The sequence below is a fragment of the Linepithema humile genome, chromosome 6 (assembly GCF_040581485.1).
Source record: "Linepithema humile isolate Giens D197 chromosome 6, Lhum_UNIL_v1.0, whole genome shotgun sequence".
Classification (NCBI taxonomy): Eukaryota; Metazoa; Arthropoda; class Insecta; order Hymenoptera; family Formicidae; genus Linepithema; species Linepithema humile.
Window position 1 is genome coordinate 17295756 of NC_090133.1, and position 25582 is coordinate 17321337.

The 25582-nt window shown below is 36.2% G+C and overlaps 4 protein-coding genes and 1 long non-coding RNA gene across 9 annotated transcripts in view; 3 read left to right on the plus strand and 2 right to left on the minus strand.

The window, feature by feature from the left end:
• Positions 1-25582, minus strand: part of LOC105674746 (uncharacterized) — a 282873-nt gene that overhangs the window by 24585 nt on the left and 232706 nt on the right. The window lies entirely within an intron of this gene.
• On the plus strand, positions 47-3502 carry LOC105674742 (WD repeat domain phosphoinositide-interacting protein 3). The gene is made up of 6 exons (XM_012371263.2): positions 47-474; positions 1204-1380; positions 1467-1724; positions 1799-2000; positions 2079-2302; positions 2382-3502. The coding sequence occupies exons 1-6, from the start codon at positions 408-410 to the stop codon at positions 2486-2488; spliced, it is 1035 nt and encodes a 344-aa protein (XP_012226686.1). The 5' UTR covers positions 47-407; the 3' UTR covers positions 2489-3502.
• On the minus strand, positions 2078-6103 carry LOC105674743 (uncharacterized). 2 transcript variants are annotated; one of them, XM_012371266.2, is made up of 6 exons: positions 5832-6102; positions 5356-5478; positions 5097-5271; positions 4892-4977; positions 4666-4801; positions 2078-4393 (listed from the first exon to the last, which is right to left on the minus strand). In XM_012371266.2, exons 2-6 carry the CDS (start codon positions 5434-5436, stop codon positions 4200-4202), a joined length of 672 nt encoding a protein of 223 aa, XP_012226689.1. In that variant the 5' UTR covers positions 5437-5478; positions 5832-6102; the 3' UTR covers positions 2078-4199. The 2 variants fall into 2 exon arrangements, with proteins under 2 accessions (XP_012226689.1, XP_012226687.1); XM_012371264.2 differs by having other exon boundaries at positions 5097-5478; positions 5832-6103.
• Positions 6845-8322, plus strand: LOC105674745 (UPF0193 protein EVG1 homolog). Its single transcript, XM_067357048.1, has 5 exons — positions 6845-7029; positions 7169-7299; positions 7374-7470; positions 7597-7740; positions 7931-8322. The coding sequence occupies exons 1-5, from the start codon at positions 6933-6935 to the stop codon at positions 8155-8157; spliced, it is 696 nt and encodes a 231-aa protein (XP_067213149.1). The 5' UTR covers positions 6845-6932; the 3' UTR covers positions 8158-8322.
• Positions 8716-22506, plus strand: LOC105674739 (sorting nexin-8-like). 4 transcript variants are annotated; one of them, XM_067357040.1, is made up of 9 exons: positions 8716-9002; positions 10353-10480; positions 16843-16975; positions 19000-19208; positions 19375-19492; positions 19655-20114; positions 20653-20869; positions 21130-21414; positions 21588-22506. In XM_067357040.1, the coding sequence occupies exons 1-8, from the start codon at positions 8978-8980 to the stop codon at positions 21367-21369; spliced, it is 1530 nt and encodes a 509-aa protein (XP_067213141.1). In that variant the 5' UTR covers positions 8716-8977; the 3' UTR covers positions 21370-21414; positions 21588-22506. The 4 variants fall into 4 exon arrangements, with proteins under 4 accessions (XP_067213141.1, XP_067213140.1, XP_012226678.1 ...); XM_067357039.1 differs by having other exon boundaries at positions 8717-9002; positions 21130-21318; XM_012371255.2 differs by having other exon boundaries at positions 8718-9002; positions 19018-19208; positions 21130-21318.

Here is a 25582-nt window from a genome sequence, read left to right on the forward strand (position 1 = left end):
ACAGTTGCGTTGTATATTTCTGCACGTCTGAAGTAGCATGCCAAGAACGCTTCGGTTCAGATATTTGACAGTTGTTTTGCGAGCATTGACATGTGTGTGAAGGATCGTGAATATAAATAATAAGTTATCGAATATTAAAATTAATTAAAGAAAAAATAGTTAAAGGTTTCTTTAATCATGATGTGAAAATATTTAGACGCGATACCTTCGATTTCGATTTATCGCATAGGACATCGAGTGTACGTTCCTATACGCATGCATGCATGCGCTCCAATGCGCTCTCGGCTACGCTCGTGTCGGGGATGAGTGTCGCCGCGTAGCTTTGCCGGCGAGTATGTGATCAAGTTCCGCAACACGAGCACGAGATATTTCCGTAAACCCGGATGTTTTCGACGGAGTAATTCACAATGAACCTCACCGCGGGTAACACGCACGGCAATGGCTTGCTCTACGCCGGCTTCAATCAGGATCAAGGTAAACAGCGTACGCTCGCGATTTCGCCTCGCATTTGACAGCGCGCGTACGTTTCACTGTCACGGATACGCTCTTCGCTTCCGCGTCTAACCTCCAGTTACTCGTAATGTGTTTACGTCGTGTTTACGCGTGCCACACGTTCACGACACAATTTTCAATGCCGTCTTAACCTAACGCGTTACAGTTTTGCGATCGTATCCGTATCGTGATAGGAATAATTCAATTCTACGGATTGTACGATATTCATCGTTCTTAACCTTACTTTTGCACGCTCGTATCTGGAACATCAACGATCGCGTCGTAATCTTGTTAGTTAATTAATCGCGACCCTCTTTTACTTTGCGGAGAAACGTCGACAATTTTTTGATATTTATGTGTTATTGGCTACATAAAGATTGGAAGTTACATTTTTGATTTATTTTTATCAATAAATTACTTTATCGTATAACTGCTGTAAAAAGAGCGTAATAAAAAAAATGAAATGATTTAATATGTTTATTTATGTCTTCCATTTCTCCTTAAGCATTGTATGTCACATGACACCGTACACAGTTCAATGTAAATTTTTGAGATATCACATCTGCATGTATGTATGTTTATCATATTCATCTTATGTATTTGTGCGAATGCATGTGCATATCTCAAATACCGCGACAGTTGATTAATATTTTCAAGAAAAAGGAGATATTGTACATAAAGCAGATAATGATATCATTCACACATTTGCAGGATGCTTTGCTTGTGGTATGGAAAATGGGTTCAGAGTATATAATTGTGATCCACTGAAGGAGAAAGAGAGACACGATTTCAGCGATGGAGGTCTTGGATACGTAGAAATGCTTTTTAGATGTAACTATTTAGCATTGGTTGGTGGTGGATCCAAGCCGATGTATCCAACAAATAAAGGTTGACTTTTATTTCGCAATCGCATATGTTATAAATAACACATTGCGTTGGTGAACAGAGAAATCATTTATATTTTATAATTGCAGTTATGATATGGGACGACATAAAAAAATTACCGGCAATCACTTTAGAATTTAATGCACCTGTGAAAGGAGTGAAATTGCGGAGGGACAGGATAGTAGTAGTGCTAGAAGGTGTTATAAAGGTTTACACATTTACACAAAATCCTCAACAGTTACACGTGTTTGAAACTAATCCCAATCCGCGAGGATTGTGTGTTCTGTGCCCGAATAGTAATAACTCCTTGCTTGCCTTTCCTGGACGGAAAAACGGCCATGTTCAAGGTGAGGATTAAAGGAAGATTGATGTTTAATTGCACATCGCACTTGTTATATAATATCGCGATTTTGTCTTTCAGTTATAGATCTGGCCAATACAGAGAAACAACCTTTAAATATAGAAGCACACGAAACGCCTTTATCTTGCATAGCGTTAAATCTGCAGGGTACTAGATTGGCTACTGCCTCGGAGAAAGGTACTTTGATAAGGGTGTTTGATACGCAAAATGGAAACATGATTAACGAATTAAGAAGAGGAGCGAATCATGCGAATATTTATTGGTAAGCGCAAAAGAAAAGATACGTTAAATTATATTTGTGCGCAACGCGATATTCTACTTGACGTATACCTTGTTTCAGCATAAATTTTAATCACGATTCTACATGGTTGTGCGTTGCCAGCGATCACGGAACCGTACACGTATTCGCCGTCGAAGATCAAAAATTAAATCGCCAATCTAGTTTAGCGTCTGCCACGTTCCTGCCAAAGTATTTTAGCTCGAGTTGGAGTTTCTGTAAATTTCAAGTACCCGGTGGACCTCAGTGTATGTGTGCATTTGGTCAAGATAACAATAGCATCATAGGTAAGCAATGCTGTAAATTAAAAAAAAAAAACAATGCAATTAGCACGCACGTCTCTTACGTTTGTGATCTTTTGTGCAGTGATATGCGCAGACGGTAGTTATTACAAGTTCGTATTCAACAACAAGGGTGAATGCACGAGAGACTTTTATGCGCAGTTCCTCGAATTGACCGACGACAAAGTGTGATCGGAGGATATAACGGCGGTGCACTCCTAAACGTAACGAAAAACGAGAGAGAACGAGACTTTCGTATTCCTTTGGTTTTATTTGCATCTGCTGATAATAAGATCGAGCGGGTACGGCGAAGGTACGTCGCGTTTATAGAGATTACAACACATGAGCTGTTTATATAAAGGAAATAACGTCCACGTTGGACGATATGATAGAGGACCAAATGAAGAGTTCTATTAATTGTTGGTAACACCGATCATTGGTGCATTGTACGCAGCTTCTCGAAGAGAAAGACAAAACAGAAAAGATTATTGGCGAACGTCGAAAAACGCGTTAACAAAGAGTGTGTCATAAACTTGTTACACGAGCCTATTCGCTGACGCCTATTAATAGAAGAGCAAGTTTTTAAATACGACAAACAAAAGGAATACCTCAGGTAACACCAGGGGACACCGCAAGTTACTTGTTGGCGTGATACTCACATTTTCTTACATTTTAGATAAAAATGCTGCTGCGACTAGTTAAACGTTGGCCATAAATATTATTGTGACAAAAAGAAAATAATCATTTTTCATAGCTTTGCGGTAAAAGCTTCGCAACACAATCGTGTATCCCTATCGTGATCATGTGTTTTGCAGTCCTACACATTTTTTTTGTTATATATATCACGTTATATATATCACGCATCATTATAAAAACGATATACATCCCCTTCGTACATACTCTTCGACAATTTTAAGCAGATTATTGTTACACGTTGGTTTTTGGCGATTTAATAAATGTGTCTTTGTTTCATAGCCGAATCATGTCATGTTATTATACATGTCATATACATATATATGTCGTACTGGAATATTGTAATTTTTATTTTTAGTTTTTTCCATTTATATATATTTTTTTTTATAATATACATATACACAAGAAGTGATTCTACACTTTATATCACACGGATATTGTTGCAAAATAACAAGATTGTAATTTCACAAAGAAGTTGGGTTTAAATACAAAATAAAACTAATTATGCCACGACTCTGAGTCTTGTAGCTATTTAATAAATTCATCTACGATGCAGCGTTCTTGCGACACTGTTCATTATCTATTAGCGTAAATTATCCATACATTATTTTGTGTTATAATAATAAATTAAAATCAGTCTTGCGCTTGAAAGGAAATGCGCATTCGTACAGTGGTGAGATTAAATTTGAGATCGTGGTATTCTTATCCGTCAAAATTCTGACGGATGGAAATCCGGAACGTACGTGTGCGTATAGTGAAAATGCAATTTATCGATCAAATGAATAACAGTATCTGTGCGTCGGATTAAAGAACTCTTAATATATAAACGTAAAACGCGCGACTTGAACATATGTGTAGAACGAGAAGAGACGTTTAAAGCGTATCCTTCTTGGGCTTTGTACAATGAAATCTTTTCGTTTATCTTCACATCCTCCACGTACAGTACTTTTTATTACGAAACTCCATCTGTTATTAAATTTTCGTTCTCGAGACAAAATACACTTCCATTGCGTGATTTTATTTCTAAATTATCGTTCCGACTTCGTATCTTGTCTTCAAGTATAATATTTTTTCTCGAGATGTATGTACGTCACTGAAAGCTTCTTGCGAATGAATCTTGCGTTCTTGCAAAGTCACAGGTCTCTTCATTTGCATTCTTCATTCTTCAACGAACGAATTTTTCGTTGCTACCTCCGCTCTTATAATATCTTTAAAGCTCGTAAGGCTTGTTCCCTATAACTTGGATTCCCTTTGGTACCTCCAGCGGTACGGGGACCGCGTACTTTTTTTTCACGCTGTGCACCTCGTGCACGAGCCCTTTCTTCGTCTCGAGACTCTTATAAGTACTGTACACCACGAACCAGATGTAAAAGTTTAGAATTATCAGGAGAAAGGCGAATAGGCCTGAAAATATTACATATTTTTTCAGTAAAAAGCACGACGAATATTTTGCCTGATATTTGCAATGATAGAATGACTTGGAAAATAAAAAAGTATAAAATGGATTATTCTAAGATTTACATGCGCCACGTAATAATATTTTATAAGTATAAAGTAAAATATCAAATTTCATTTTTTATACCAAATTTATAGAAATTTGATCAAAGAAGCTTATTGCGTGCATGAAACAATGAATCAATGAAAATTTCCAAGTATTTTATAAAATATTTACATACGTTCGCAAATACCCGCTCTTCCACCTAAAGTAGCGATGAAAGGACAATCTTCCTCTACCAAAAATAGAGAGATTGCTAGGGCCGATATGATGGTGATCTTCACCATCATCCAAGGCGCCATAAAGTGACGATTATTCTGAAAATGGAGTGCGTTGTAAAAAAAAGTCGAGTGATAAGAAATATGAATTATTCGATTTGAATTATTTTTCTAAGTAGTTTATATTACCGACAAAGCTCCATGGAGAAGTAATATAGTAGAGATAAAGTGGATAACTGTGATGACGAGACCACAATACATCGCGTATACTATTTCTGTAAATAGACAAGATCGTCTTTTTGGAAATTACATAACAAAAAAGGATGATAAATTTTTGTTTTGTCGTGTCAATAATTTTTGTGCCTTTCGTGAATGCAAATATTTCTATAATAACCGGTTGCGTTGTGATGCGCCAGGTCCATTTTTTTCGTGTTTAGATGATTCGATGATATTTCTTCCAAAGCCTCTCTTTCGAGGGCATCCTCGGTATCTCTCACCACCATTTCTTGAATCCCCATCGCGTGCGCCAACGCCAGAATAAAGAATATCATACCGAATCCGGACGAAAACTGTATGCAACATATTTGAAAATTATGTTCTACGAAGCAGATTGATTGCTTGAAACACGCTAGACGGATAGAGATTATCGTTACCATTTGGAATACGGCAATTAATATTGTTCCCTGCCGCAGATTGAAATAGTGTAAGAAATTCTTCAACAATCCGATCTTCATCTTGACTTCAGAGAATTAAACTTTACAATTCTTTAAATACTTCTGAAAATTTATAAATTATATATATTTATGCATTACTATTTGTAACTAATATATTTTAATATTACTCAAATATTTCAAGAAGCATATTCTTATATAACATGTGTGAATTTTATCAATTGTATTATATAATAAAGTGCACCGAAAAAACTGACATTTTTTATTTTTTATAAATAAGATACTATGAAATTGACAATCAAGATGATATTTCCAGACCCATTTAAAATGTCATCCAATTAATTAACAACGTATCAACTTATTATTCCTGAACAACTCCATTTACAACATAATGTCAGCAGATTCGGCAAGTATAGTTGCAGTGCTGATGAAAGTAGGTGAAACACATCACCACTTACCTTCGCAGCAGGTATACGCCGAATGTGCTCAACGGATTGTGGACACTGCCGTTCGTTTCCGATGGGAATCAATAACTATCACTGTCTCGCATCGCGAGAGCGAAACGTAGAATTTGCGGCGTGTCGGTTTCGAGAATGTCCACGACCTATTTTCACGTATTCGTTGTGTTATTGCGGACGATCGAAAAACCGCGAAGATAATGCGTTTTGGGGTCGGTGTCGTCAGGGCGCTTGCGATGCGCAGAACGCGATGGTGACCGTGTTAGAGAGGGTGAAAACGAACCCTTCTCAGTAGGCTACTCGATGACGCATGCGCCACGACGCTGTCATATCCTTCAAAGTGCGTCTGCTCCGAATTGATCATTGTTTATACGCCTTGCGTTTGCGTCAATGAATCTGGTGTCTTAAATTTAATTTTAATTTTACAAAAATTAGCACGTAAGCATGAAAATTTAGTAGCAGTAAATACTTTCTGCTTTTTTTTATTTAGAATAATTTGTATAAAATAAAACTTTATAATACTCACAATTAAATGAGTGTTATATGAGCTTATTTAATTCAAAGATTAGTGTCAAGTCGAAAATAAAATGATTACAAAATATTAAAATAATCACAAAAAGTCAAAATTTTATATATATATATATAAACACATAAGAATCTCTAGTCTCTTCAAGATTAAAATATTTTATAATGTCAAAATCAAATTAAAAAATTTTTTTAATTGGCCAAAAACCTAAACCATTAAATACTTAGTAATTAATAACATTATTCGAATTTTTATATCCGTATGAATTTATTCAAATTTCAATTCAAATAAAAGAGTTTGCGAATCACTGTCAAGATTGTTAGACATTAGATCCACTCGTGGGTAATAGGCTGCGCTTTGAAATGCTAATTTGAAAGTTAGTTCGATTGGGTTGAGTCATCTTTCCAAGTAGTCATAGAAACGCAACGGCGGGCCGATGTTATATTACTTCTGAGAGGGGGCTAAATGTGTGATTGTCGAATTGTAGATTTAGCAAGCTGCAAGCTCGTGACGATCCATTCAGAAATTAGACATAATCGCACGCATCGTTCTTGAGAATTTGCGATTTTGGAAACATGGATCGAAAATATCAAAGGGTGGGCTTGGGAGTGGGTGCATTTCACAACCCTCCAAGAGCAAAATATAGCGAGGAAACTAGAAATCTTATTAAACGTAAGTAAAAATAACCTAAATTCGATCAACATATTGTTTGTACAAAAGTTTAATTAGCTTTTATGTTGAAAAATCTAATTTTTTATGTAACCGAGAATTTAGTGATACTTTTTTAACATTTAAAAATCTTAAATGTTAGTGTTAATGGAGGAATCTAAGCTAACAATGTTGCAAAGGAAAACGATTCAGGAAGCCGTAGATAAAGGTGAATCTCTACCATCTTCTATCGACAGAACAAAAAAGGACACCGACAACGCTGAAGATAATCGAGTAAATATCGCGACGCTGTAGAGAAATCTTCAGAAAATGATTGCAAGATAATATCCTATAGCGTCTTCTGATAGGTTAAAATGCCTAGTGCCTGGAGGAGACGTTCACAAGATACAATTATAAGCAGCGGTGCTTATGAAAGGGAACAGTACAGGAGGACAGCACCTTTACGTAAAAATCATGAATAATTCTTTTCATAGTAATTAGCAATCAAAAATAAAAAAAGTGTATCAAGTGATATTTACTTTTATCAATTTAATTTCTCTGTATATTAACATTCAATTTTTATTTATTTAGCCAATAAGGAGAAACAAAAACGTCACTTGGCATGCATGATGGCTTATGGAAAAGATATGCCGGAGACTCCTCACGGGCCCAAGATCCTTCATAAATCTAGACGAGAACCGCAAATGCCAAACAATGTGGATCCTCTAAATGAGCGTAAGTTAAAAAAACCCAGAGTAAAGAATAATAAATAAAATTTTAATAAACACAAATTTGCTTTTTGAAGTAAATTATTATAATCGTACAAAAAGCAGTCTTTCAAATTTAAATTTAGATTTTTGTCGTGCGTATTTTTTGCAGCAGTGTCAGTAGCAAATTCGCAATTGTGTTGTTTTATTATTCATAGTGATACAAGGGATTCGAGAGAGGATGGATTTCTTGCACGACATGGAGAACCTCGGATTGGGAAAGAAATATCGGCCTATAATGCAGCAAGAGATAGCGCAGAAAATACGGCTGATCGAATCACTCGACAAGCAAATGTCTGATGAAGTGCGAAAGGAGATTCGTGAATTCAAGTACGAAAGACCGTCGCCGAAACCGTTTCCGCTGGGAGAACTGGAGGAAAACTGATTTCCATAAATCTTACCGATTTTTAGACGTAATACATTGCATGAAAAGATTATGCCAAATAGAACAAACGTGTCAAATATAGATAACTGCATTTTTAACACTTTCAATCGATTGTGATAAACATCAAATAAATTTCGACGAATATAAAATATAAAGAGATGTCACAAATAATATGTTACAATTATTTTAAATTGTACAACATATAAATTATTGATATAATTAAACATATTTGTATATAATTTGATTTTGCAAAGAAAATTAAAGATTTATTTTATTTAAAGCGCAGATTATAAACGTAGTTTGTATTTAATTTAACACTTAAAAAATTAATCAATCTAGCATAAAAATACTAATGAATAATTTACGAAATCACTATTCCAAATATAATTAGAGATAAAACTTTCGTTAAAAAAATATACAATCTATATGTAGTTCACAATAATTCTCACAGATCGTAAGCACCGCGTCGCACCACGCTTCGACCGCTTCAAACGAGTTCCGCGCCGGGACGCCGCAATCGCGCGCGGTCTCTTGCAGCACTCCGTCAGCTTCGTGGTTAGAGTCAGTCAGTCAGTCTTGCGCCGTACGGCGATGGTGGAAGTTGTGTGAGTGGTTTTTTTCTATGTGTAACGTCGTCAGTTGACGTGTCCTAACGTTGTTTTCTCGCGAGTGCGCGCGACCCGACCGCGTTTCGAAGTGGTTCACGCGCGCGCAACCGGAACAGGACTCTAACCTCAAAGAGTGCCGCCGTCGACGATCGACCCTTCACCGCACCGGTCCTGCACCGGATGATCTACGGATGATCCACGGATGATCCAACATGGCGTCGACCGATCTGTCGTTCGGTAAATGATGAGCCTGCTCAGCCCCGTAACAGTCCGTGACAAGGTCCTCGCGCGAGGTCAACCGGTTTTCCGTCAAGAACATCGTCGCGTTTCCGATGACGCAAATCTTATCGCTTGAAAACGCGACCGCGCTAGATGTCTCGATCTCCTTATCAGTCTGATCAACGTATGGGACGGAGATCGAGCGCACGCGTCTCTCGTTTCCCTTCCGTTCGTCGAGAACGAGTTTTGTTACGGGATATAACGTTTCTTTTTATTCCTAGGATTGCGTGTTAAGGATGCGTTCGCGCCCGCGTCGGTAATCAGCTGATCTTTAGGAGCGTTTTGACATCCGCGATGTAATCACATATGCGAGGCCGGTATACAATGGTGATAACGGTAACAATGCGTGTGTCTGGTCTTATCGTGATTCTCGTGCCGCTAATAATTTGCCCAGAAAAAATTTACCGTTTAGAATCAATGTGTTAGATTTCAACAAAACGCACGTGTTGCTTGAACGTGAATCGGTTAAGTCGCACATATGATCGGCACATTACCGAACATATTGGTGTTAAAAGGAAGTTAAGACACTTTAGCATACCTATGCTAATGTCAGATAATAATATACCACGTGTTTCGTAACTTCACTTTTATAGGAATTTGTTTGGACACCATTTTTTTCATATATATTTATATAATATATGGATTTTCGACATCGAAAGCATTAACGAATAAAGATTATGTCAAAATGTAACCATAATAATTGGATAATATTTGATTTGTTCGAATATTCGAAGTTGAATTTATTAAAATCATTCAATTTTAAAAATCAAATAATTCTACAATTATCCAGTAAGCCAAATGTTCATAATGTTGATAGGTTTTGGTGAAATTCGCTGTAAAAAATCTGCCAATACTGCTAACATTTGGCTTACTAGGTATATTGATTCATAACCAGAAGAATATGCTTTTAAAACCCAACGCGCAATCTTGTAAAAAGTTTTAAATATATATATTGATCGTATAAATCTTAATAATGTGCAACATAAATCTGAAATAATAAGAAATGATGATATCAGAACGTTTAAAGCAATCTGGTACAGTAGATTTCCGCGTAGTTCCGCATAAGAAACGCGGAGAAAGTCACTTAAGTTCCTTTTAACAAAAGCGCGTTCATTTGCGAGACGACCGACCGATACGGATGTATCGGTTGTACGTACTCCACGTTTCGTCACGCGCGACCGACGAGAGCGGTCACAGATAGAGCGAACGGACGAACGCCGCTCTCGAAGGCCTCGTTAACTGTTGCGAACAAACGAGCGAAACTGTCGGGGATCTGTCTCTTATGTTTTTCTCCTGCACGAATCCCAGGCTCCATACCGGCATTCTACAGAGAAGTCTACGAGAAGATTTGCTCGCCCACCAGCGGAAACGTGAAGCTTGAGGTGTTCAGATCTCTGCTCGTCAAGTCTCAACTAAGCGGTTCTGCAGTTAATCAGGTATGTGATCTCGATTCTCGATTCACGGTATTTAATCTCAATCCTGTATTATAGTCTCGTCTCTCAATTTACTGTTTATTGTACTTATATTTAATTATATTTTGTTTGTCGTTATTATTTTATTTATTTTTTATAGAAAAATTATTTTTAATATGTATAGTTGAGAATGAAAAGTTTTTTTGTAACATCAATGAAGAAATCTGAAAGAAATCCGAATTCGATTCGAATAATGATTTCCTGTTTTGCTCATAGTATTTAATAATTCATATTTTATTATATTATAATTTTATAGTAATTTTATAATATATATATTACTAAATATATAATTTATACATAAACTCTAAATTATAAATTATAGGTGATTATAAATAATATATCTTTGTCGATTACGATAAAGAAATTATTTATCTTTCCGCCTCATAAATCTGTTCAAAAGTAAAATGAAAGAATACCGTTGAATTGTTACAAAGAAATATATTACGCATTAGAGTAAATCCGATAGCGAGTTTGAACGTGGCAGACTTACTCGCGTTTCAGCTTCCAGTGCACGACCTTTCCCAAGAGAAACCTACTTATCTTCCTAAACTATTGTGATCGCATAGGTGTCATCTCATATTCCAAGAAATACACCGTACTGAAAAATTTATTCTTTATACGTTTTTTTTCTGAAAAGTCTACTGACAATTAATAAACTGCTTTTATTATAAACATAAAAAAAGTATTCTGCATTTAGTTATAAAGTACGAATGTCAATCATTCGATTTGTATAGTGATTTTATCTTAATTTGTTAATATATTAAAAGTATTGAGATAGCCAATTTTATTGTAAATTAATTATTATATTATTCATTTTCGTTTCTTAAAGATTTCCTTTCACGGCTTCATCATATTTTCACTGTAAATTTACTATGTGCAATGTACGCGAAAATTCATTTAATCTGCTAATTTACTCAACTTTCTATCTCAAACTGATGAGTCAATTTGATCAAATGTATGCTTCACAACTCATTTCCGCGACTGTAATAAGCCAACATGCATGAAGACAAGATAAGTGAATCACAAAATCGCAAAATGTCATTTGGTATGCATTGAGAGTCGACATTAAGTGTTTGCGTCAGCTTTGAGTATGACGTCAGGAGTGAAGACATTCGCACGAAATATTATCGAGTCTGGAAAGAAACAATTCGAAAGTTTTTACATATGGTAATGCTTTTCATAATCCTGTTAACGCATTTAGGATCTTTGCAATTTAGATCACGGATAAAATCATCGTATTTAAAAACATGTGGATTCCAACGTGACTGACAGTATAATTTTCCAGATCTACAAAACAAAGTGCTTTTCATGCTAATGATGTCGTGCAACACGCGTATGCATTTTGGTCGCTTAACGCGTCGTTTATTCTTTCAAGGAACGTCTCCATGGCCATGTGTGTCAGTTACAAGATTAATGATGCGCCGTTCCCCAGTATTATTGGTGTTAGTGATATTTTCTTATCTAACGCCCGTTTAGTAATATTTATCGGATCCGGGATATATGACACATATCTGAACGCGTTATTAGAAATTCAAATAAGTTAATTTAGTTTTTTACGCAATTATTCATTACTCGTATTCCGTCTCATGTAACATTATCGTTATTTGCGGCTCTAGTCATTTCAATATATATCCGTCCATATTAATATGCAACGTGTCAAGTTCGCATTCGAGACGTCTTATGATTCGCCTGCATTTAAAATGTGAATATATTATCATATTTATGTGAATATATATATTCAACAGTACACATTTTTATTCAATTTTATTTACTTATCTTCGTTCATATTTATTTATATTTGTCCGCGTGAAAATATACGATTGAAAAAAATATTTCTCACGCGGTTATTTTTTAATTCTCTTATCACATAATCACATGTCGACGGCGGAAACTTATTGCATCGGTGCATCCGCATCATTATATTGCAGCGTGAACATTAGCAGTTCGAGATGTTTTATCCTGTTCCCTCGGACGAGTCAATTTATTCACGACTCAGTTATGCGAGAATCGCTATCGGCGCCAATTATACGGCGCAATGCGTACGGCAATATCTTCCTAAAAAGCGATTAAAATACTCTGTGAGCGCCGTATCGGCGGAGCTTTATCATCTTTAACAACACGCCCGTCAATGATAGCGCGCATGGACGCCCCTTCATAATGGTGCAAGATTACGTGGCAGGGTCAATCTTACCGTCGTATACAGTCCGCACAACGTCATAAACACGTTCCAATGTATATTCGAAGTGTCTAGTCGCTTTTTATTTGTCCGTTTATGCAGAATTGATAAACACAGATTTTATATGACATTTACAGATTATATATTTATATGTGTATAGAATTCCTAGGTCTTAGAAGTTATCGCGCGAATGACATTTTAAATGCCTTTGAAAAAATATTAACTTTGCGCGAAATAAAAATATGAGACGTTCAATTTCTATCGTATTAGTTATTAATAACAGATTTGTGGATAAATTTGGAAGACCGATAAAAAGATTTGGATTTTTCGTAAGCAAAATATTTAATCGGGAAGTGTTTAATTTTTAATTAACAGTGTTATAAATTTTAGCAATTTTAGCAAAGGTTTTAATTTAAATATTTTTAATATAATTTATTTTAAAATATGCAAAAATATTACGATTTTGATAAACATATTTTTGCAGCTTATATTATGTATTTACATTTCTAGATAGACTGCGTAACATTTCATTGAATTAAATTTTCATGAGATAGAGATATTCTACAAAATATTAATTTGTACTAATTTAGATATCCAGCAGTTCCGAGAAAATTTATAACACGAATTCAGAACTTATTTTGCGAAAGTTTGAGAGGAAAATCATTACAACTCTGCGACACCAGGAATGTCACGTCGTATCGCGACATTGTTCGTCGTGCCCGTCTCTCATTCATTGTACTAACAACACAATCAAAATAGCATCACGCAGGGCCGCGTCGAGGTACATATTTCGTTGTTGCAAGTAGAATAGCAATCTTGCATAGTTATGAAGTTCCATGATTTGCAACGTAAGTCTTCAAAACAGTAATTTACTATGAAAATTAAAATCGTGGATGCCGATACGATGATCAAAATATATAGAAAAGTAAATTTTTATGTTTTTTTTTTATAAATTATATCCATGTGTCAATATTTATTTGCTGAATTTACAAAAAAATAGACATCAAAATATATCTTTTTTTATATTAGTAGACTGTATTATCCATAAAATTTTATTATCGCTCTGAGACTATCGTTGTTGCAGAATGCACGAAATATTTAACAAGTAAATGCTTATACAATAGAATGTGGTATTTGATCTTTTTCTTCGACTTTAACTTAATGTATTTCAATGCGATATACGTCCCTGTCATGGTTTATCGCTAGACATTGAGGGTCACTAAGTAGGGCACTTTAGAGTGATACATATCATTATGCACTTGCATAAAAAGATTGTAAATACTGTAAATTATTCCGATGGATTATCTCAATACACATTGTGTTCAACGATTTTATTTGGTTCAATTCTTTTTTTCTCGGATATATGAGCAATAAAAAATTTATTAATTGTATGAATGACGAATTATGATATGTCACATTTTGGAAACCACGAAGAATATTATTTTCTATTTTATTCGATATATACACACGTAAAGTAAAAAATCCTACATAAGATATATTTAATAATTTTTAATTTATTTTCATTATTCTGTATTTCATATAATTTTTTAACACTCGCTGCTCATTAAATAATATTGTTAAAATATTTCAGAATAATACAGGAAGAATGTGTAAAAAATGTGTGTTTTTATGATTCTTTGTTATCTGATTTTGATACATGGAATGTGAATAAAATATAATGAAACAGCATTCTATTCCAGTTATGGAAATAATTCAATCCACAGCTGTATAATTTTTTATTGCATCAATTAAATGCAATAGATTAGCATACGCTGACGCTTTCGCAAGCATTCTTAATATTCATTCTCGACGTTGAAAACAAGTGCAGCAGCTGGTTAGTTTTAACGTACGATATGCGGGTCGTCTTCCTGTTAGGTGAAATCGTTTGATTGCCGTCTTCCGCATTGGCACGCAATGTACAGTACTTTTATATTTAAAAGTGTTCCGTTAGAATCGCCGAAACAAAGGCCTTTCGTTTGTGTCCTTTATTTAAACTGCATTATTTTGATTAACATTTTTCTCGCGTTCTCCACAGTTATTAAATATTCTCAAATAATTTATAATTTATAATTAGCTATAAATGCATGAATTACAACGTATCAATTAATATCGAATGTAATTATTATTTTTCCTCCGTCGTCGAGAGCAGTCTTGCAAAAATAAACATTTAAATGAGATGTCGAATACATATATGGATTCTCGATTGCGTTTGTATCGTATTACGCGGGTCGCGATGAGGTGCTTGAGCATCGTCTTCTCATATTACATGCTTCAGGTACGCAAATGAGAGATGATAAGTTGTTGGTCGATTCAGTACCCGCGCATAATTATCTCGCGTAGAGATGTTGCGTGACGACGGGTGCACGGCTCTCGTTACGCGATGCTCGTTCACAGGGCGTTCTTACACGGATATTATACCCGCTTCTGTATTTGTGCGATTACATCAAACTTTATTGGCACGAATGTTAGTGCACTCCCACGTCTCAGAGAGCGCTCAGTTTTTTTCCCAACAATATTTTTGGAGATATAAAAAATTGTAATCAGAAAAATGTAATCATATATTCATCAAAATTTTATTGTCCGTAAATGTATACGGATTTTTGTGTGTAACAAGTTATGTGCTCTGATTACATAAAAATATCCACGCTACTACTTTTTCTCTTGAATCTTATCATATCGCAATAACGATAGTCTCGTGCATTCTGAGATACGAATACAACGTCGCACACGTGAGATAAGAACCTCTCTCGAGTATAATATCGCTCTTTCACCTCTGTTCCATCATAAACTTGTTTGCGCGCATGTTTGCGACCTGTTTGCATATATTTTGCGTACTCGTATATTATATGTCAAACAAAAAAGATTTTTTTCAGTTTTTTCTCCTCTATTTCCATCTCTTCGCTGTAGATTTGCTGTCCTTTTTCTCTCTTTTGTAACTTTTCCATATAACATCTTCGTTTACGTCTCTTTCTGTCGATATCTCGATTTTCCGTTATTTCTCGTTATTTACGGATTCTATCACGTTTCTCGGGACAAATAAAATATGTACTGCTACGTGCTTGCATGACGTGAGACATTTGCAGATTCGTTGCTTGCGCGCGGTTTGCACACGTAGAATGGGGAATCTATTGTCGTCGTGCTTTATTCCCGGCTTGAACTTGATCGGCGATTAAGGTTTAACGACACTCGAGAGAACAACGAGAAAGGATGCACGCAATGGCGTAGATGGAGGCTTGTTCTTTTTGTGACTGCATTTTATACACTCGCATCTTTCTTCCCATGCGAAGCATTAGTACAAACTTGTTTTGCTACGAATGCACATCCCATTCAAAGCATGAGCGTTATATCTATAGATATTTATGCCGCTTACGTTTATTAGATTTATTATTACGAAAAAATCTTACTCAAAAATTTACGATTCTAGAAATATAAAATCTAGACCTTTGTATAAATGTACATTTTTGCAGTTCTAAATTAAAGAAGGCTTTTTTTTCCCACCTTTACGCCTCTGTATACGCTTTTACATTCGAGGCAAGTCCGCATGCATTCGCGTCCTGCACTCACTATAGCCTGTGGTTTCTTTGAATGATAGCACAAGCGGAGAAGAGAGTCAGGGTGTCGCACTTAGATAAGGAAGAAGGGGGGGGGGGAAGCAACATGGGGCATCTAGGAGGAAAGACGCGAGTGAGAATAGAAGCAGAGGTGGCATAGTGCAGTGGCAAGAGAGAAAAATTCTCGGAATGCAGTTACTTTCATTTATGGCCTAATCCTTAGGCTTCGTTCACAGAGTTTACCGTTATGCCGTTACTCGAACGTGACGTTCATTGTATTTATGATCGCCAACGCTTTCTCGGGTGATACTTCTCTCATTTTTAATGCCACATAGTGTTCGCAATTCTTTAGGAAACTGTGGCTCGTTCGTTTACTTGAATGTTAATAAAGAAACGAGTTTTGTATTTATCATCATACTGTACATTCATTCATTGCATTAGTTTATATATTGTTTTGTTTAGAAGTAGAATTATTTTATGACTATATTGAGAAATAAAATCAATAATTTGACTAAAATATGTGTGAAACAATGTAAGCACAATGTAAGCAATGTAAGCATTTAAAACGCTCTTTTAAAAGTTTCTCTATTCTTCTTTAGATATGGAAACAAGTAGACAGCAAGACAGGTTATCTTACGAGAAGCGGAATGTACAAGGGTCTGGCTCTCATCGCTTTCGCCCAACAAGGAAAGCAACCCAGCGACAAGTTGCTGGAAAACTCCGAATCTCAAGGTTAGTCGATTTAAACTATCCTCAAATTATTACTCTTATAATTTATTATATAAAACATTACGTACGAGATTTAAAAAAAAAATTTTTGATTTAATAAGTGCACTATTTTGTCAATACTATAAAAAAAAGTTCTCTCTCTCTCTAGAATATTTTTATATATATTTTAATATAAAATAAAACCAAAAGTAATTTTTGGAATTCCAAAAAATATTCTATCTTTATCAAAAAATGTTTTTCAATCAAATAAATCCTGATGACTGCGGATTTATATATTTTTAACTGAAAAGAGATTCGAACAACAGTTGTAGCGTATCGATACAAATAATAAAATCGTGTACTAATTGATTAAAAAACTAATTGAACATTTCGCCAAGCATCATAAAAATTACGTTGTTATGTAAATCTTACTTTAATATCTTTACAGCAGTTCTTACGGTATCTTTTTTTATAGCTTCAGTAATTTGTTTCGCAAACGAGACAAGCCATATACAGTCTTTCATGCTATTAACATCATCCGTATATAGATTATGCGGAAAGTAGGTCTTGAATAAATCTATTATCGGACAGGTGCTTAGATAATGCTTAAATGTGCTTCAGCAGCATGTCAAGAAACCTGTAGGCGTTACCGGTGTCAGTGACCAGTAAAATCATTATCCTTTTGCTTATCGTTAGAAAGTTTCATGCTATTGCGACTATCAAAGAAAATGCGCCGCAACTTTCTGTTAAAATGTTGCGCTGATTACAGCTACATGTTTCTATATGTATATTGTTTTTTTACTTAAATGTTAATAAAGAAACGAGTTTTGTATTTATACTGTACATTCATTCATCGAATTGGTTCATATTATTTCATATATTTTTGCAACATTTAAAACTTCGTATTAACTCTTGGTTGTGCTCTTCCTTCTCTGTTTGCAAAAAGATACATTTAAAAACTGACATGACTGACGATTATTTTCATTGGGATATTCATATCTTTCGAGCCATTTTCACGTACCATTTAACGAAAGATTTATAATAAGATTTAATGACTTGGTGCGCACGCGAAAACAACCGACTTTATGACTTGGAAACTTTCGTGTTGTTTTGAAGCCGCATAACATTCTCATTATAGAACGTTGAATTATAAATGTAAAGAATGAAAGTGGCTTTATGATAGCCGTGGCTTATGATAGTCGTGAATGGTAAAGCTGTGGGAACGTAATAAGCGTCGCTGCATATAGCAAGGTATCGCGGGGTCAGAAGACTTTCAGTATCGAGGTTGCGGCAACGATAATTATTTGCCACGGCGTAGAAGAAAAATAACAATGCCGCGAGATCTCGCGTGCCGCTGTTGAAGTCTCGAAGTAGAATCGGCGAAAAGTAGAACATATAGAACGTGAAAAAAAAACCCCCGGCAAAAATTGCGCGAAGAAACGCTCCTGTTTTCTCGCATGATTGTCGGATTCATTACTGCAATTTTATTTTTATCTCTCTATTGGCCGAAGTAGTAAAACAACACTGTAAAACAAGCGGATCTAACTCGACGATATCGAGAGCATTCAGCGGAGGAATTGTTGGATTATCAGTTTGTTTTATGACGATCATATCTTTTTGTGTACAGGACTGGGATATTAATTGAACAAACTAGAATATTTACAATGTTTTAAAAAAGAAAAACTAAGATATTAAGCTGATACAATTTTTTAAGAGAAACTAAAATCTTTACGAAAAATAATAAGAATATTTTCAGAAAATATTTTTTCTTATTATTTTTGTTTAATTAAGTCACTTTTATCGAATTCCATTATACAAATGACTATAAACATAATATTAGATTTTAAAAATTTATGAAAACTTCCGCAAAATCATCTAACAAAAGTATGATCGTAAAATCCAGAAAATATCAAAAGTATTCGAGTTTGATTCGTTAAACTTAATGCACATATATTAATCAAGTTGTATTAGTTAATAATTACACAACTATCGTCTCCGCTAAATACAATCAGCTAGCACAGCTGTTAGGTTGGAAAATTCGCTCGAAGGGATCTTGTTATTCGCAGAATTACCCGTTCCCGTTCTGGGCGATCTGTCGGAAGTGACGCTTCTGGCGCAGAGGCTGCACCGAGGCAATCCGGCCAAGCTGAATCACACGTACTCGGACATCTGTAATCTGGACACTATCGAGGTCAACCTTGTTCCTGAGAAGAAGGGTATTTTCCTGAAGCACGTGGAATATCAAGTCGCCAGCAAGGTATTACGAGAGTCTGCGTTCTTGTTCGTAAAAGCACGACAAAAATGTACCTAATGCTATTATTGCAAATTGTTATAATAGAGCTGTGTTATTGAAATTAAATTATCGGTAAAGATTACATCGCAACAACGTGAGTTCTCATACGTACTTAATTTCGTATTTTTAGAAGTTCAATTCGGTGGTCTACAGACGTTACAACGACTTCGTGTCGTTGTACGACCTCCTCTTGGCTCGGTTTCCCTACAGATTGATACCCAAGTTACCGCCGAAAAAAATTGTAGGAGGTAAACATATAATCTTTAATATAAATATTAAGCGACGCAAAAAGTAATTATAATTGATTATAAATAATAATTAATAATTGTGTGTATACATATTGTACTTAATAACGGATGAAAAATATTCTCGAAAAAAATCATTTCTTATTTTATCTTTTTTTTTCTCAGCTGACTCGCAATTTCTCGAGGAGAGGCGGCGTTCTCTCCTGCGGTTTCTCACGCTGATCGCTCGCCATCCTGTGGTGAGCGAGGATCCGATTGTACAGTTCTTCTTCACGTTCACCGGTGACGAGACGCAGCACAAGATCCGCGAGATGTTTAGACGCGTGCCGGACGAATTCGCCACGTCCGAATTGTCGCCCCGAGCGAAGGAGCTGATGCCGCCCGAGACGCTGACCGAGTTCGCTAATAGTCGCGATCAGATTCGCCTGATACTTTTTGGGGTCTCGCGGTTGAAGCACATCGCCGATGGCCTGGCGATTAGGTCGCACAATTACGCGGTTGACATGGCCGAGCTGGGCAATCAGCTAAGCACTTTAGCCGCGGAACAGCACGGCACTAGCTCCTGGGTTACCGGCGGTTCTAGCCTTTGGCAAGAAATGAAGAAAGGTTTCCACGTAATCTCGAAGTAAGAGTTTTTTTTTTTATAATGAAAGTTAAATATAATGTAAGATTTAAACAGATATTAATGAATAGGCTTGAGAGTTCATTAGGCGTTGTTATCGCCATGTGATGCGGAGTATAATTGTCTTTTGCGTTTCAAAAATTAGATATCGAACGTACTTGAGATTTCACGTTATCGACATGTGACGTAGAATATGTAATTGTTGCTTATATTTTTTATTTTTGTACCTGAACAAATCTATTTATCGCGAAAGATAAATTAAAACTATTTGTCCTTTCAATATTTTATGATAAGAAGAGATTATATATATTTGTGCGTAAATAGATAAAAAATTAATCAAGTGAGTAAAATAGAACGATACGATACAATTTTATCGTTAATAGATCATGTGGTGGCTATAATACGTTCGGAGAAATGAAATATCTAACTTTAAATATTTATCTAAAATAGCGCTTATTAAATTAAAAATATATCGCTATCTCTGACTAATTTAAACTTTCGGTTGCTTTTCGTAAATAATAAACGGATCCGAAAATTTCAGAGAATTCAACCTGTTGTCGACCAGAGCACTCCAACAAGCGGTCAGAGAAGAGACTATGATTTGCGAAAGGTTGAATCTCCTGCTCGATATTTTAGTCGCACACAGAATGTTATGCGAAAGACACGAGCGAGGCGTCAGCGCCGATCATCAACGCGCCCTGTCCACGATGTTGTCTCTCAAAAAGCGGCAGATGCAAGGCGTTATTCGCGGAACTGATGTACGTACCTATTTAAGATTCATTAGCAGGTAAACTGTGACTCTGGCGTATTATTTCACCGGCAATCGCGTTGTCGCAATTGTATAATTACTCGCCATCAACTTACGGTAGTATAATCTGAACGCGCTTGTGAGTCGCCGTTGTGAGGAGCGAGCGTAACTTCCTGCGGTCTTACGCAATTCGTCATAGTCGGAAACGCGCGGCGCGAACCGTGGCGCATACTTATTTCGAGAAGAGTGCACGCGATTTTTATCTTATAGGCCGACACCGTCGAGTTCCTCGAGAACAAGATGGTCTCCCAGGAATCGGTAATCGCCAACGTCGAGCTGAGAAATTGCTTCTCGCTGCTCTGCCTGCACATGGAGACCCAGCTTGTACACGCACATCTAGAAATACTCGCCACCGTATTGCAGAGTCTCGTGAGTGTGCAAATTCGCGGACATTCCGAGGTAAATATAATTTTTTTTCTCATTAACGAGCGTTATACAATCGGTCATTAATAAACATCCTTGTTTCTTTTTTTGCAAACAAACGCAGAGAATTCGGTGAGTCATCGAAATATTGAAGAAATATGTCTCTTTTATTTCCGATAATTTTTTTATCGCTTTCTGTTACATATGTTTCAAATGGGGAAATGTCTTTACTGTGTCAGAGCACTTACATAAATCTCTGGAATTGCGAACGTACAGAGATTGCTGATGCAAATGTTTGTTTACAGTTGGCTGAAGTGTGGAAATTGATCGAACCGACGATTACCAAGTGTTTACCCGAAAAGTTGGCAAGTGGGTCTAACGGCGGATAGCACAGGAAAGTTTCGTGTTTGTCGCAGCAGATCATGCGTTGTCAAATAATTGATAATCGAAATTCGTACAATTCCTAGTAAACACTGACTACTCGTGCATATCATGATTGTCGCGAGAAGAAAGACGTACAAAGTTTCGGATCTTTCCGGTGAAATATCGACATGTACTATACAAAATCTTGTACTGTTTTCTGCATCGCTTGGATATTCAGATGTACACGATATTAATCTTTCATAATAATGTAACGATAAAAATCTCGAGTGTATAGCGCGTATAATTTTTAAACATTCCTTGTTGTGTACTTAATATATTTTATGGATTTTAATGAATAATATTTCTAATTCCCATTGTTATATTGCTATGTATATATAAGGATTGATAGGTTGTATATACGTATATCGTATCGATATGAAGTGCCTAAGTAATTGTAAATATATATGCATAGAGTTCGAATTCTGCCAGAATTTATATCCTTATACATACGTATGTGTGAATGGAAAACCATTTTATGTGCGCCATATTGAACGTGAATACTCCGAACACATCACGTATCTCAGAATTATCGTTATACAATTTCATATGCCCACTTTCTTACAAATGGATTTTATTTTAACAAAATTTATTTTTACAGCTTATTAATGACTATGTCGTTTGATATTAAAAATTAGAAAATTATGATAGTGTTTAGTGTTTAGTGTCAAGTTTTTGCTGGAAAAAAAATTTAATTTCAATATGTTTAAAGAATCCAAAAATTGATAATAATTCTGAGATGTTTCGTAGATGATACTCATATTTATATTATAAAAATAATAAAATATACTGTCATTATAAAAATATGTACTTTCTATCTTTTTCCCGAATCAAATAATTTTAGAGTCTCCACATTTTGAATGTTTAGGAGCAAGAATATTTAGTAGCAAATTTTTGAGAGCCATAAAAGATCAAGAAATACATATAATAGATGTTATCGACAAAAAGAATATTACATAGCACAGCATAATAAATTCTCGGTGCTTGTAATATTTAAGGCGAATAGCACGTTCTTCCTTGATTTATTTATGCAAATATGCAATCATTGCAAAATTGAGAGGTCTAAATTTTTGAAATAACGAATTTGCAAAATTTGTGTCACTTTCAGAGGTAACATAGCCCGCCACACCAGCTTAAACTGCGATGTCATAGATGTCGGTACGGTGATCGCGAAGGCACATTTTAAACATTCTTACATATTTTATAACTTACTTATATTCTATAATTTCTTTGCTGTTATGTAAATTTTCAGATTAAGAATTTATTTTTCCCTACAAAAAAAAATAAGAACTTTTATCTAATAAAGAATTTTGCCCTGTCTAGATAGTCCTTGTTTTTTACGCTCGGTTTGCCACGAAAGAGCGTGTGTTACCGCGAAACGTTAATTATTGCTAGGTCACCAAGAGTGGCAATTTACCGTATAAGAACTGGCGACATGTAGAGCTCGTGCTTCGTTTCACGTAAATGGGTGGTCGAATGAGTCGTATCCGCGTGCGCATCAATTCGAAATAAGGTCCTTAAAAGCTTCATTTGAGATCCTCGGTCTCTCGTCTGCCACGGTGGATGGCGGCCGCGTAATGCTCTTTGAACGTCCAGCATTTTAGATTAAAGGCGGTTAACCAAGCCCTTTCTCTTCCACGTATCGTGAGCCGCTGAGAGGGTAACATATTTGCGCTCCACCCAGGCGGAAGTAACCTTTATCTCCGACATTTCTTCGCGAAACGACTTATGTCAAAGGCTCTGCATTGTACAAGTTGATTCAAAGATACGTCGAACGGATATGATACAGATTTCTCGATATCTCGAGATATTCCGCGGAAAATACGATCAGAGATATATTGTATTAATATCTGTTTTTTTCATTGCGACTAGCCTTTTAAAATCCAAACCTTTTTTTCTTTAAGACAGATATATGTACGATCAAAATTTCAAAATGTTATATTGTGTAAATGATGATTAATGTCATTATCGTATAACAATAATTTATATAATTCTTCATTAATTCTCTAGAAAAATAATTAACGTTGCAGTTAGATAGATTGTTTGGCACTACAATACGATCTTTGACCAACTCCTCGCCGCGTGCAAAGAAACCCTCCGTTGCCGGAGGGCTCTTTGGTCGCACTTGAATGTCAACATCATCAGATAACGCTCCGTCCTCGACAAGCAATTGAGAACTCGAAAATGAGCGACCCCCCCGCGAGTATTCTCATCGTCGAAAAGTCATGCGGAAGGGTACGTACGCATCCACGCGCAAGAAAGGACGGGCTACTGAACATTGCAAAGGCAATTTTCTCTAACAATACCGGCCACTTTGTTTCGTCCGTGTGCGTGCTTTGAGAGTCACGCGTGACTCAGGTGTATTCCGTTTCTTCCGCCGGCGTCGCCCGTCAACGCCAAAGGGATTCCCGGCTCCGGAAGAGTGCCGGCACGCGGTTTTTAGGCAAAGGCGGAGAGAGAAACAAGGCGGACGCGCGCGGCGGTAATGCAGCGCGTTAATTAGGCGCCTTGGGCGATACCGACTAATTCGCTTCCTTTGTGCACTTTATCATAAGTCGCCTTGTGCATGCGTTTAGTCTTCACGCTATTTGTATCGAACGCTATCAATTTCATTACGATCTCAAGCAAAATGTTGGAAATGTTGGCAGATTGACAGTAAATTTTATCAAATTGCCAATCAAATTTAATGAAATTTGCTGTCAATCTGCTAACATTTGGCTATCTGGAGATATTCCGAAGACTCCAGAAAATATATCCCTTGTCGCTTTTGTTTCGCGATATTTTATCATCTGCATCTGCTTGGATAGCTCTTATTTCGTAAAAATTTATTAAAGATATTCACAAACTTTGTGTCTGTGCATATTACGATCCGTTTAGATCTTTTAACACAATATTATAAGAATAAAATTTTATATAATATTTTCTACTGCACAAAAAATATGAAAACTATTTCTCTTCTCCTCAAGAGCTTACATCTTTGGAAATTAAAGAGCAATTTCTGCAATCTCGGCCATTTGGCATTATAGACTCTAGTTGCAAAGGCGCAGCGGTCATGCACCGAAATGCAGCAAGATATGGAATCGTCTCGTTATCGTAACCAGCTGGGCGAGTGCGGCTCGTTAAGAGGATTCCCTTTGAGGATCTCTTTTTTTTCTCTCCCGCCTCCTCCCTTTTCTCCCGCCCGTTATTCCTCCTCGTGTATCTCGTTTGCAGGATTTTGCGCTGTTGCATAAGGAGGATGATACGATTAAAGTTGTGCATTTATGCCTTACAATTAGATGTACGTACGTACGGAGGTGCGCAATTAAACGTAAGCTTGTTTATCCGCAACGATGTTTTGTCTGTGTAAAATGCTACGCTACGGTTGTGACATGTGCGCGATTAAATTCGATCAGCATCCACAATTCGTCGAAATTGACTTAGCAGGTTTGTTTCTAATAGAACCGTAACGATTAGTGGATGAAATCGCGTTAATGTGGCGCAACGATTGTTCTACTTGCGCGATTAAGCGTAATTCGTGTCGACTACAAATGCTGTTAGCGCTGAATTTCCTTCCCCCATTCAGAAGAAGAGTGATATTTGTTAGATGAAATTTGTTAATTAAAATTGTCGGCTTGTAACAAGAAAACCTCTCTTGATTCTGAGCAACGTACGCTATCACAAGTCGAGACTTTGAAGAGAAAATCGAGGGGGAAAAAACGCACGTCAACTGCACCAATACATCGCGGATAAGTCGCAAATCCATTCGTTTCATTTTGCTGGATTTTACGAGAGAGCGAATGTATCGGCGGCACCGGCGGCGAAATTTTGCCGGGCTGTACTTTCATACTTTCGTATATTGCACGCGCGAAATTTGCTGGCAAAAAGTCGCGGTGGTGGC